At 46.6% G+C, this 14238-nt stretch overlaps 1 protein-coding gene across 2 annotated transcripts in view; it reads right to left on the reverse strand.

The window, feature by feature from the left end:
- The window catches only part of LOC118232046 (dedicator of cytokinesis protein 4-like), a 107382-nt gene that overhangs the window by 4423 nt on the left and 88721 nt on the right, over nt 1–14238 (reverse strand). For both annotated transcript variants that reach the window (XM_035426585.1, XM_035426586.1), the window contains 10 exons: nt 13207–13383; nt 11759–11842; nt 10850–10969; nt 10079–10200; nt 9226–9346; nt 8734–8815; nt 6752–6861; nt 6393–6465; nt 4440–4559; nt 3208–3269 (listed from right to left, as the gene is read on the reverse strand). In XM_035426585.1, coding sequence (XP_035282476.1) covers nt 3208–3269; nt 4440–4559; nt 6393–6465; nt 6752–6861; nt 8734–8815; nt 9226–9346; nt 10079–10200; nt 10850–10969; nt 11759–11842; nt 13207–13383 — 1071 coding nt within the window. The remainder of the gene's footprint in view (nt 1–3207; nt 3270–4439; nt 4560–6392; nt 6466–6751; nt 6862–8733; nt 8816–9225; nt 9347–10078; nt 10201–10849; nt 10970–11758; nt 11843–13206; nt 13384–14238) is intronic.

Raw genomic sequence — 14238 nt, forward strand, 5'->3', positions numbered from 1 at the left:
TCAGTAATTTCACTGGGCACCGCCATGTTTTCACAGATGTAAACATCAGCAGTTCGGCAACTCGTTAGAGACAACCACCCTCGCCACAGCCTTCGCAAAAGTATTAATGCAAAACTTTTATTTTAATTTAAAATTTTTGTCGCACGTCGCTTGTTGACAGAGTCGTGCAACGAAGTATAAATCAGGCTGTGTACCCAAAAATACAACCTGCTACCCTTGAAGCAGGGGAGGAAGCATATTTTCTTTGGGTAGCACGAGCAGTGGGGTGTGAGATTGTGTCGAAAATCTCGTCCTGGCAGTGAATCACTGCGACTGTCAACAGCGTTACAGTACCTCTGAGATGGCGAGGGAAGGGTTCAGAAAGCGGCGTGAGTTCTGGATGCTAAATAAAAAGGATCGGTGCGTATAACAGAAAGGGGACGTGCCACCGAGCAAGGGCAGCCCGTCCTACAGCCTCTCACAACATTACAGCGGAACAATGAGTCCACGGAACTATCCCAGGGGGCAGCGTTCCGGGTATTTTTACATGCGTTTCCATTAACGGAACGATGTCACCATTTCTGAGACCAGATTGGGTTAATTGAATAGACTGAGGAGGGGTGAAACCATTACACATGTCACACTGCAAAAACTGACCTGGGTCAAATAGTTAATGAAAATACTTGAACCATTTACACGCTGTTAAAATTATTGCACATTGCTGAAACATTTTTTAAGGAAACACCTATTTTTCAACGAAAGCAAGAACAAAATTCTTCTGTATGATTGCAAAATTTGGCAAGTAACATCTTCCACTGAAAATGGCCAAGCATAAACAGAGACGTTTTGAATTTTATGACTTATTTTTAATTTAATTTTATCTAAGCATTTTAAATATATTAAAGAGTGCCAGACCAAAGTCTGTGTGAAATATGCTGTTCATGCATATGCTCAGCAATCCATGGCAATATTACTTCAATCATAGTTATGTAGCTTTGACAACATTAAGCGGACTATTCAGGGTTAGTCCGATTAACAAAATAGCCTATGCTGTTAACATTAGCATGCTGTAATTACTCCGTATGCCTTGTTTATGGCTTATCCAGATTAGCTCAGAAAGCATTCATGTTAGGCACTGAACATTTTCATAATGATCCATTGTAATTGCCGTGTTAATTTAATTGCTTTATTATGAATTATTGCTAATTATTTTGTGTTGATATTAGCTGCCTAAATTTACACAGTTGCTTCCTGCTTACATTGCCGAAACTGCTAATGTAATTTCACGAGCGTTCCGAATCTCAGAAGCAAGTATGAGTATACAGTACGCTCTTAGGCACAGTCACGTCATACGAGGGAACGACGACCTTTTCGGAGAAAACGCTCGAGCGCGGACGTTGCGACACCTGTTTCGTCCAATCAAATTCGAGCATGTGTTTTTTCTGCGCAGACAGGCGTACGTAACAGTCGTTCCAGGTTACGCTACTCATTTCCTCCAGTCGGTTTATGGGATTACTGATTACGCTCTGCCAAATCAATCGGCTCAGGCTCGTAATGGTGCACTAGCACGGCACTCTGCCAGAACAGGGGGTGGGACGGATGTCTAATTGGTCACATTATCAGATGGGCGACGTCCCATGTCAGAAATCAATGTGCCCAGCTAGACAACGGAATAAGAGAATACCAATAACGGCGATTAGACCCGGATTCAATGCGGCCTGACACCAGAGCCGGGGACGCTGATCATGCAGATTACAGGTTCCATGCAAAAAATAAATAAATAATCAAAATTAATTAATAACAAAAGAAAATCACCAGATATGCTAACCCAGTGTGTTTCCCATCTGTTGCTCACAAGAAAACCTGCTTTCATTAGTGGGGCCTCCCATTACCCATGCACCCCTCACGTACCCCAGGTGGCACATTACTGGGGTGCTTGGCAGGGGAGCACCCCCACTTTTCTGCATTTGTGGAAATGCTGAGTTCACAGAAAGGAATTTCTGAGATGATTACTGTCTGCTGGAATTTGACAGATTTTTCTTGGCCCAAAGTGATGTAAAAGGCCATGATGGCAAAGCTACACCAAAGTGTCAATAACCTGGGTATCTACGAGAACCGGGACTGAGCAAATTGACACAATTCTTAATCAGATGTGTAGAATGCATTTTTGTAATGCTTAAATGCTAAGGATCACGTAAAGTCAAAATAAGATGACTGACAACTTTCAACAAAACATACTTCCTATCATACATAAGCATAATTTTTGTTCTGAAAACTTGCTGAAAATATACAGCACTGTTTCTTTTTTTTAATTGTCAGTCTTCTGTAGGGTCTGCATAAACTAGCATCTAAAAGGTTAAAAGCACAGCCAATGTACACCAGATATCCACATGGATATCCACATCTGCATCTGAGGAATGAAAGGACTCAGATATCTCTGATATCCATACGCAGACACTGGCCACAGTGTGAGAGCTCCCTGTGTACACCGTGTCAGGACGTGGTGTTGTGTGCTGCCTGTCACATGAAGCCCTTCACTTTTCGGGACCGGCCTCCAGATGGCAGGGGGGCAGCTGGGGTAGAAGGACTGGCCTGGGGCTGCCGCCCAGACGGACGAGCCTGGGACACGCGGAACCGAACTGCACCGCAGCCGGAACTGGAGCCGAGCTCCGTCACATCTGCCCAGACTGCCTCCCAGAGGGCCTCGGTGTCCTCTGCTTCATCCCTGCAGGCCTAATTTTACTGTGGTTTACTGTGGTTACAGTACTCTCTGTGTCTGCTAATGCTGCATAATGCTGCCAGCATCATCAGGAGAGCGGGGGCGAGGACAGGAGGAGGGGAGAAGAGAGTTGAGGAAAGGAGAGAAGAAGTAGTAAAGGGGAACAGAAGAGATTAGAAAGGAGAGACGATGAAGGGAGAGGTGAATAGGGGGAGAGGAGGAGGAGATAGGCAAAAGAAGAGGAGTGAAGGAGAGAAGGGAAGAGAAAGAAAAGAAAGGAGAGAAGAGGAAAGGATGTTTTCATAAGAAATCTGGACTCATTCAGAATTTTCCCTTATTAGCTTTGATTCAAATATATTATTTTCTTCACCAAAAAATAATATAAATCACCGGCCTGTTTTTGTGAAGTGTTACACCCGTGTTTCACTTAAATCTATTTGTAAAGTGGGAATGGGAAATTTCTGACTGAAAACCAGACCATAGAGATGCATTGGGGGGGGGCCACAAACCTTTTGGGGAGACCTGGTCGTCTGCACGGGGGACAGGGACCTCAAGTTCCTGGCCGGCGATCCTGTTAAAGGTAAAAAATAAAAACAGCACGTTACGCCCCCGAAAGGCCGGATGTGAGATGTGCACATGCTGACCAGCTACAGGAGTGAAGCGTGCAGAAACGTGAGCTATGGACAGAAAGCGCCGAAGCCGCTAGCCGCTAACTCAGCCCCCGCGGCCGGACCCACCCGCGCGCGGCACGCGCAGCTAACGGCGTGGAGCCGCGCGGCTCGCGGGGAGGGGAAACGGACTCCGAAACGGCCCATCTGTTTCGGAATTTAAAAAGCGCGGCCCCCGTCCCGCTCCGACAGCGAGGACAGAGAGATCCGAGGGGGAAGCCGGACTCGGTCCAGATTAAAACGGGACGCTTCTCCAGAGCCGGGAAGGCTGATCTCACGGAGGATGGCCAGAATTTGGGTGAGAGAACAGCAGGAATCCTGCCTCCCATTTTGTTTTCCTGCTGTCGGCTATAATCTGATTACGCTACACGTACAGTGAAATAGTATTGTCAACACACACACACGCGCGCACACACAGACACACATACATACACACACACACACACACCATTAATAATAATTGCAAAAGAGCTCAGCGATCCCTTTTCTATCTCGGAAGGACAGCAGTACAGTGGTGGGAAAGATAAATGTGTCAAATCGGGCAGCAGGTTATATAATGGTAAGAAACGAGGCTTATAACCCAGAGGTTGCAGGTTCAATTCCCAGGTGGGGCATTGCTTTTGCACCTTGAGCATAGCACTTAACTTGAATCGCTTCAATTTTTATCCAGCTGTAAAAATAGATACTAGGTAAAATGGTAAATCGCTCTGGATAACAATGTATGCTTAGATGCATCTTTTTTCCTTACAGTTGATTGCAGTCAGCAAACAGATAACAGTGTTCATTATGTGCAGGTTCATGGATGGAAACAGCTTAACAGTTGCACAGAATGCTTAGCACCACCAGAAAGAAGCAGATCAGACTCTGATTCTGATGAAGGTTTGAGGATGGGGCGGGTTGGGGGGGGGGGGGGGGGGGGCGAAGGATGAAAAGCTGTAGAGGACAAGGAAGCAGACGGGAAGCCGGTGCTTTAAGCCACAATGGAGTTTTAGGTCAAAAAAAGGCGTGGAAAATGTTAGAGCCAGCTTTGAGACATAGGAAATGTTTTACTGCGTCTTTAAAATCATGTTTACCTGGGTACGGTGGCCTAGGAGGGACAGGGGGCGATACCAACTTTCCAACAGTGTCTGATATTTGTGTGTTAGCTTCCTTAGCACTGTCTAGACTCCAGCTACTCGGGTTGGGGTTCACTACTTCAATATACAAAAGATATATCAGGTCAATTATTTGGTCAAGAATTTGGTCAATTACAGCCAATCAAAAACAGCTTTAAAGCTACAATGTCTCATGTGAAAACACTACAATATATTCACAAACAATAAAATACAATGATACGTTAGCAAAATCTCACACATTTTCATTGCAAATTGGCACAACCTGTTGTGATCCTAGGCATTTAAACAGATAATACCGCCACTCCCCATTTACACACACTGCAATTAAAAAACCATACAGGTTAAACAAACACATAATAATACACATTTTCGTATTTTAATTTGCTGATCCAGTGTTTTCAGTTCATCCCCAATGAAATAAATGAAAACAAAAACTAGACCCGAATAACCCGAAACGCGCACCTTCCCCAAAATGTGTTAATTTCAGCTTAACCTGAAGAATGAAGTCGCAGCCGTGATTAAAAACCTGTTCGGCAAATCCTAATTTATATTCTAATGGCCTGTAAAATGACTAGCTGAGCTGAGGAATAATACCAAGCGTTCTCCCGAGTTCGCTCAAGCATCCATATTCATACGCTGCTCCCAATTTGGACGATAACAGAATATGAGTCAGGAAAATCTGCACTCCAAAACGTGAGTTTCATTTTAGAAACGAACCCCTCAACCTTTTACGTGGGAGTTCTGGGAAAGAAAAAAAAAGGGAAAGTAATCAAATGCATTTTGTTCTTTTTAATGGCATACAAGGCAGTTTCAAACGCCTCCCTAAAAAAATTGGGGTGGAAAAAAAACAGCTGATTGTGCTGAATATTCTTGAAACGACTTCAAAAAAGCGCGAACATTTATCAATTTCGTGATTTGGATTTTCGCCTGGAAGAGCCTTACTCAAAAAAAAAAAAAAAAGTACAAACATAATCAAGAAAACAGCACACACTTTGGGCACTGGGTGTCTCTTGGAATGGTGCACACACCCACTTAAAACATCGCGTGGCCAAATCACAATTCCTCTTTATTTTTTATTTGAGTGAAAATAATGCCAGGCTGCACGGGCTGCCTACTCATTAATCATTCCTCCCAGCCTTTCAAAGCGCAGAGATGAAAATTAAAGTGGGCCACCTAGCGTTTCCCAGACAACCGCGGCAGCTGTCAACAGCCACGCCACTCAAGTTCCTGGCAGCGAGGCCGGCTATATTTAAACCGCGCCACCTGACCCGAGAGATGATTTCATTGGACGGAGCGCGCGGGCTGGGTCGCCGCTCCGTCTCAGTCATGCATTTAACATCCTCGCTGAAATTATTCAAGGCGTGGGTTATGTGCAGATACTCAGAAGATAAAAGTGTCATTTTAAAAGCCAATAATTATGCGTGATGACTTGGGTGCAGCGAGGACACCGTTTCTGCCTTTTGTTCTCTTGCGCTCAGACTGGAATTTAGATGGACAGATTTTCTGCCAGTGCTCTCCCGATGCCAGGAAAGCCTGCACGGATAACTCAAGAAGACAAACTTTGTGTCTGACAGCCATTAAATGGCACTGAACCAAAAATGGGCGGAGCTACCTAAAGCTATCACCGATGACTGATTGGTTCAAACCAATCACTGTGTCCTGCTGGAGGGAAAGTCCTTTTTGATTGGTTGGAATCAAATGTGGACAGCTCATTGAGGGCTCCTACCATTATGGGATTCATAATGAAACCTGACTCTCCCTTCACAATAAAACAATCCCTCAAACACACATGGCCTTCGGCCATTTTAAATTCACTGTATTATAAATAGCCTTTTAAGTAGTCCTGCTTCAACAGATTCACGTTTGAAAAGACAGGTAGTGTTTTGAGATCATTGTTAGATGCTCTCTTACCTTTGTCAGGCGTAGAGAGGTTGGGGTCACTCCGTGGCAATGAGGTGTCCCCTATCTGATGTGGCAGTGACCTCTGAAAAGGGAAAGTATGAGGATCGTGTGACTCCTGTTCTACACCATGTAGGGGTCTCTGGGAGATGTAGTGCCTTATCTCCTTTTGTGGACTGATAGGGCGCTGATGTTCTTTTGCGCTTGTGGTACAAATAATATCATCTGCATAGGATCTTAGGAGCTGAGGTGTGCATTCTTATCTGTGTGAAGCAGCGGCTTATATTCTCACCTGAGTTAAGTAAATGGAATTTAAAATGCATAATCTTAACAGTGCCTGTGTGGTGTTATGGTACACTGTACATTCTCACCTGCGTGGGGTCCTGCGCATTCGGGTAGATGGCACTGCAAGGCCTGTCCCGTGGAGAAAGGCAGGAGTTCTCTCTGGAATGCTTGTGTTTGTCAGACAGGAGGGGTGACCCTGCAGGAGGGGAGGGGAGGGGAATGGAGTGGAGGGGGGGCACACAGCAAACTGTCAACTGTCCCCGTACACCCCACAGCCTGATTTAACAATGACAGCAGCGGCAGGTTGCAAACTAACACCGCCCCCCCAACCCCCCACCAACCCCCCCCCCCCCCCCCCCCCCACTCCCAAACAACCGCTTAGTGGAGACAAACGACATGAGGCCGCACGGGAGTTCGGCCAGCCAGCAGCTGTCCCCGGGCAGACATTCGACGCTGACACACTAAACGCAACAAAACGCCACGAAACATTACGGATCTAACGCGGGGAGCTAACAGCTGTACCCGCGCACGTGGCGCGCTAGCACGAGGGGGGGGGCGAGCTATCAGAGCTCCCCTCCGCACTCATCTAATAAAGGCGTACGACACACGACCACTTAGCCGCGGCCCCTTCGCGCTCGCTTAATGGAGAAAACCCACACGCTAGCGCAAGGTGCTAACTATTAGATCTCCCTGCGCGCTCATTTAATAAAGGGATATGACACGCGCGGACGTGGCGGTTTAGCGCGAGGGTCCTGGGGGCTGCGCGCGAACAGCGCTAACAGCCTGCGCGCTGCGTTAGCCGCGGCTGTATCCAGCGAGTGTTAGCCACCTCGCTAAGCGGGCTGATGGTGAGTAACGAGCCTCCGTGGCGGGAGACCACGCCCTGCTGCCACGGCGCCGCTCGAACCGCCATGTCTGGTGGCGGAGGGTGGGGGCGGGGATCTGGTCTGGCCTTCGTCCCGCCCGGTACGGGAGAACGTGCGCAGGACGGCTGGCGTTTCGGCGGCGAACGCCAGTCCTCTCGGTGCCCGGACCGTGGGCCAATTCCTAAACGAGTTTGACCCCATTCTGCTAAATGCCTAACAATCTGGTGCGGGGTTTGTCAGGGGCGCCTCCATTATACAAGGACATCAGAACGCACAGTGATCAGAACAGCGTGTTCAGGCTGTCTACTGTCATCATTTACCTCCAGACTAGACATTTACAGGACCCTTTCCTCTACTACATGACCTGGCAAGGAGTGCTACACATCGACAACTTACTGTGTAAAAAAAATATCTGCGCGAAATTTACCCTCAGCTAATTATCACCTTGTTATACTGACAGGACTCAGCCTGGAAAGTCTTCTGTAGTCTCATGATGGGAGCACAGAAAATATGAATGTCGGTGTTTGACTGACATCACATCACACTAAGGAGAGAATTGATGTCCCATCTGAACTGAAGTACTACATTTAGCGCAACAGATACTGGAGATATCTCTTTGAGAGTGCTTTTCATTAGACAAAAAAAGAAAAAAGTAGGCTAAATTAACATATAAAAACTGGACACACTACCCGAAGCTCTCAACAGAGGAAGTAGAATTAGAAGTTTCAGAAATCCTTTATTCATTAGGCATATCCACAGATACACTGAAATACCTGAACAACGAGCAAAAAATGCTGACACTTTCCAGCACAGCTCAGCCTTTTTTAAGGGTGTTTTTTTGTTTTGCTGCCTGTTTTAATATACCTGTGGTTATGCCCAGCAAATGAATTATTAACTAATTTGCCTTCCTCCATCAAGAGTGCCTCGAAGCTTTGGAAAGTAAGTAATTATTATATCTTAACTTTAGCAACTTTTTTCTCTTTTTCATCAAACAAACATGTTCCAGAAAGTGCTATTTCATTTATTATGGGAGATAAGAGTTCCCCTTTTGAATCTGCTGTTGTTAAATTTGTTTAACTTGTATAACTTTGTATAACTTTGTGTTAGTACTTTTTGTCCCCAGTTGCAGTCCTCTAGAACAGCTCTTACGGCACAGGCACGTTGGCTGGGGAGAAGCGGCGCGTCTCGGTAACCGTCCTTACCTCTGGCACTGGAGGGGGCGGAGCTTGTCACATTGGGAGATGCCGAATGATTGGAGCTCAGGCTTGAGGTAGATGGGCTTGGCTGTGGACGGAACACGAGGGGAAAGAGTGGCGTTACCCTGGCGACGTCACCTATCGCCAGGGTAACGCCACTCGGGTGCTTTTTTATTTCCTGTGTCCAAGACTGTGGTTGTTTTTATCTTAGATTTGTATTGTACCCTAAAGCAAAGGCACTCAACCTGAATTGCTCCAGTACATGTGAAGATGTATACATAAAACTGCATGTAAAATAATGTAAACTGCGTAAGTTGTACAGTGTACTTGTGCACTAAACATCTGTCTTAGAGCTCTATGGTGTACCTGCAGGTTTAAAGACTGGGTCTATATCTCTACCGAGTACCTGCCCGTTGGGTAGTCTACCTGCATGTGGAAAAGGGTACACCTGCATGTAAAGACTAAATCCAAAGCACTTGCGACTTGGGTGCCGTGTACCTGCATGTTGAAGACTTCGTCCGAGCTCTCCGATTGGCCCGTGATGTTGCTCACTTCGTTAGAGGCCTGGGAGGACAGCGAGGATGAGGAGTAGCGGTTGACGGCCGGGTAGCTGAGGGGGCTGGGCGGGGAGGTGGTGGGAGGGGACACACAAAAATCACAGCAGGCTTTCAGAACGGAGAGCAGAGACGCACTCTGTCAACATTAACAAGGTCTTTATTCAACAGGACCGGTTTAATGCCCCACCCTGTGGCTACTATCCCTCACAAAAAAGAGCATGTAAGAATTTTAATCACGCTGGATAGAAACGTCTCCTGAATGCTGAAATGGAATGTTTCAGTTATATTAAACAGGCATTCCATAAGAGTTGCATGGAGCTGTTTAAAAGATAAGGAGCCACATTGTTTTGAGAAAGAAAAAAAAAGATAGCATGCTTTTTTTTTCTTTAATTATGAACTTTTTCCCCCAGACCAGTGCTTCTCAGGAATATGTGTAAAGCCTTAAGTATGATCAAGACTCTCATTAAGAGCCGCCTGGGAAACACTGTTATTCTGGGTAAGGAGCAAACAGTCTTAAACAAAGTCAGCAGGAATAACGGAGGGTGTACACACACACACACACACACACACGCACACAGTCCTCAGGCAAAGAGACACAGGGGGCTGACACACACACACTCACACACACTGTCCTCAGACAGAAAGACAATGGGCTGGCTGGCACACACACACACACACACTGTCCTCAGGCAGAGAGACAGGGGGTTGGCACATACACACACACTTTCTCCTCAGACAGAAAGACAGGGGGCTGACACACACTCACACACACACACACACACACACACTCTCACCTGCGCCTGGCCACCACACGGGCCCCCTCTGGACTGATGATGTTGGGTACAGAGTTCCGGCAGGTGCGCGGGCTGCCGTTGGTAAAGTGGATGGGGCTGGCGCGCACGTAGGCCGGAAACTCCTGCCAATCGGAAACGAGCGGAGAGGGGAGGAGGCCAATCACAGCGAGCGGAGCGGGAAGGCAGCCAATCGGAACGAGCGGAGGAGGGGAGAAAAAGGGGGGGAAACGAGAGACGGAGCCGTGTGATTTATGACTCCACGGCAACTGCTTTGATAACATTTTCTGATTTCATGGGAAACGCTGGGTTCTTTTTTTTTTGGAACTGAGGGGGTGGCCATTCAATCTCAGCTGTCATGGCACATTGTCCTTAACTTTGAGTGATGAATTTAAAATGTAAAACAGGGGCTGAATGGCCTTCTCTCATCACCGTTCTTATGTACTTTCAGCACGATTTTCTGTTAAAGCTTCGGTTACGAAACGGAACAAATTGTTTTTTAAAAGGCCTCAACCGAATGGTAAATGGTGATGTGCAAAAATGGGATTTTCGTGAACTCATAGCAGCACATTAGAAGGCGTGCAATGTACTATATGTAATGTGTGTGTGACAGACTATATAACTGCAATCTGTTAACTGTACGTCCTGTATTATCTGTTCCATTACATTTCCCACCGGCATTGCGGGAACTAAGCAGCTTTTGAAATGCAAAGCATAATTCTGTCAGAGAGAAAAGAAGGTTTTATGGAATCCGAAGCGAAGACAGTGGATTACCTGTATTCCGAGACTGGACTTCATCAAGTGAAACTGATCCACCAGCTTTTTGTGCAGAGGCCTCATGTCCTGCGGCACGAATTTCTCGTGCACCGTCAACCCGTACTCTAAGATGTGGGCCTGTGAGACAGTTCAGTTTTTTTTTACACTTTTAATCACTTCACTTTACTTTAATCACTTCACTTCAACATCACTTTAAAAAAATCAGCGCAAGCCTTTGGTCGTTATTACATTATTGCCAGATTAAAACGTTTCATTAGATGCTCTCATAACATAAAAGTGATGTGTTACGTAACGTGCTCAATACGGTCGTACAGCATGAACATCAATACGGACATTCACAGAGTGTCACCCTGAATTGCGTTGCAGTAATTGACTGTGACATAGTCCAAACAAAACGTCAGTGTAAAAACACAATGATGCAGTTATATACGTTGTCAAAAACAAGTACCGCACTGTCGGGAATTTAATTAAAGCAGTAGCACATTAATGCTCAGCGCACTATAGGATATCTGTAGCATTATTAATGGTGTACACCAGCAGTAGAAGTGCCAAGGGACCGGTGGACAGGCTTAAATAGGGGGAAATTGTTTATGCTAATTCCATATTAATGCTAGTTCCACTTTAAAGGAGCCACAGCATTAAATGTGGAGAATGGCATTCGAAGAGGTGACTGACCATTAAGGCAACAGAGTAAGGGTTAGGATACTGGCCATGTACAGTAACCTAAAGGTTGCGGGTTTGATTCCTAGGCAGGACACTGCCATTGTTCCCCCGATCAAGATGCTTAACTTGAATGAATTGAGAATGAAGTGGACATTATGTAAAAGAATAAGAGCATCAGTTTGTGATGTAATGTAGTGCAGGGACAAGGTCAGAGGTCACTCCAAGGTCTCCTGCATCACTCACCTGTTCAAACATCAGCTCTCTTAGGCGTCCGATTTTCTCTCCGTCCTCCGGGTGGTTCACTATGTAGTCCTTCACAAAAAAGGCCTGCAGGGGGGAGAGAGGATCCATGAACCCCCATCTGAGCCCTGGATCACCACACAAAGCCGCCCCACCCCCACCCCCTCACCCACAGAGCGGGGTACCTGTGCTCTGCCCCCAGTGCGGAAGACACCCCCAGGTCCGATCATCTAGAGAAACCAAGGCTTTAAAGCAAGCAGGGCTAATGACTGACTTTTATTCTCTGCAGTAATACAGCTCACTGGCCCCCTTGTGTATTCTGTCAGCTTGTTTCAATTTTTTACCTTTTCAGAAATACAATCTGTTTTTTGACGATTAGCAAACCTGCCTTTCCTCTCCTCGTTACACGTTTCGGGCCGCTCCCACAACTGCCCCGAACGCGCGTCGAAACGATTAACGGCGAAAACCATAAAAGGGTACACGGACGTCTGAATGCGCCCCTGTCACTCACAGCATACCGGCACAAAGGGGAGCCGTCATTAGATTCCCCCCTTATACATATTTACGTCTGTCTGTCAGTCCCCGCGATCTGCACGTCCCGGAGCTGCGCAGGAGCGCGGACTCGTCTGAATGCCAAAGCCGTAAATGCGCGGCGCGCTGATGGAACATGACGTTAACAACGTTACGCGAACGCTTAACTCGATTGTTCCGCATAATAACGGAGGGAACTCTAAAGACGAGTCGGAAATTTCTCCCGGTGGCGGCCCCTCCCCACCCACCCCCCCCCCCCACCCCCCTGCCGTTTGTCTCTATAGAGACGGCATGAAAAATTCAACGACAATTTGTACCGCGCGAAAGCAAGAAAGAAAAAAAAAAACCTATATCAGCAAAATCGGTGCTTAATATCTCACAGTGTTATCACAACGAAGACGAGGCAGAAAGATTGCCTAAATGCAATTCTGTCATTTATCTCCAGTACTTGTTCGCAAATGGCTTTGCGCAGTCTACAGAGGCATTGAACAACACGAGCATTTTGCTGAAGAAATTAAAGCGTTGCGGCAGCGTCACCAATTTGTGTAAATCTTAGGATTTAACTGATGCACACAGAATGTGCTCATGATTTCCGTGTATGCACAGCTACTGAATTAGTTTAAGAACCAGAATAACTTGAAGTGAGAATAAAGGATTATTTCAGAGGAATGTTAATATTCGGAGCAAAACAGATTAACTGAAGAAACATTTGTTTTGGAAATCGCTTTTTGTTAACATAGTGGGGATACCTAACTGATGTCAAATGAAGCTTTAAATAATTATTTAAAAAAAAGACTTTGGAGGCTGAGAGGTTGGCTGGATGGCTGATTGGCAGCTGGTGTCGGGGACTGATTAGTGGCTGGTGTTGGTTTCGAGGCGGAGACTGATTGGCGGATGGAGATGGTTTCGAGGAGGGGTACCTCTTGGTAGCGCGTCAGCCCCCCGTTGACGGCGGCGTCGATGACTCCGTTCAGGCACATGGTGAGGGGGTTGATGTTGTTCATTTGGCGGGTCTGACACTGAGAGATCAACGACCGCAGCTGCAGGTTCTTATTTTCCATCACTTCTATGGCGTTCTCCAAGGGACTCATCTCGATCTGGGAAAACAGAGCATATGCTGTTCACACACTGCAGTGTGTGTGTGTGTATGTGTGTGAGAGAGGGAGAGAGAGCATTCGAGAAAGAGAGGAGAGAGATTGAGTGTGTGAGTGCGTGTGTGTGTTTGAGAGTGTTTGAGAGAGAGAGATTGTGTGTGTGTGTGTGTGTGTGTGTGTGTACGAGAGAGAGATTGAGAGTGTGTCTCTACAGTGTTCTCCAAGGGATTCATCTCAATCTTGGGAGACTACAGACACTATAGACATACCAGATATAGACACTGTTGACATACCATATGTAGGAGAAAATGTGTGCTTGTCTGCTTGTCCTTTGATAATTCTATTATTATTTTTCACAGGTAATTCTATAGCGTTTTTCACAGGACTGTTTTGTTCTGAGAAATAGCATGCACATTTTTAAACATTGAACAGAGTGTGCATGTGTTTATGTACGTGTGTACGTTGCCATAGCTGTTTTGAGAAAGTCAGGCTTCACAAGTGTGCCTTTGAGAGCACCCACACGTCCTCACACCCGTCCTCTGCACAACACCTCCCTCTGCTGGCTGCGACTAGCACAGCGCCCGCCAAATGGAAAGAAGCCCAGGAACGCAAGGGGACAATTATCCCATTCCAACTCGCGAGCGGCCGCCGACCGTCTCTCCCCGGCTGCAGCTCGTCCTACCTCACCTCAGCTCCCCGCTTCAGAGGGAACGGGGCTCTGAAACGGAAACTAACCGCCTCCTTTTTTCAGGAACCGACCCAGAAGCACCGCAATGGCCGGGCAGACGCAGCTGCGCACCCCGGTCACGTTTCAAATCGCTGCTTCTGCGCGATACCGCCTCACTGAGACGATGAAGC

The sequence above is a fragment of the Anguilla anguilla genome, chromosome 7 (genome assembly GCF_013347855.1).
Source record: "Anguilla anguilla isolate fAngAng1 chromosome 7, fAngAng1.pri, whole genome shotgun sequence".
In the NCBI taxonomy this organism is placed as follows: domain Eukaryota; kingdom Metazoa; phylum Chordata; class Actinopteri; order Anguilliformes; family Anguillidae; genus Anguilla; species Anguilla anguilla.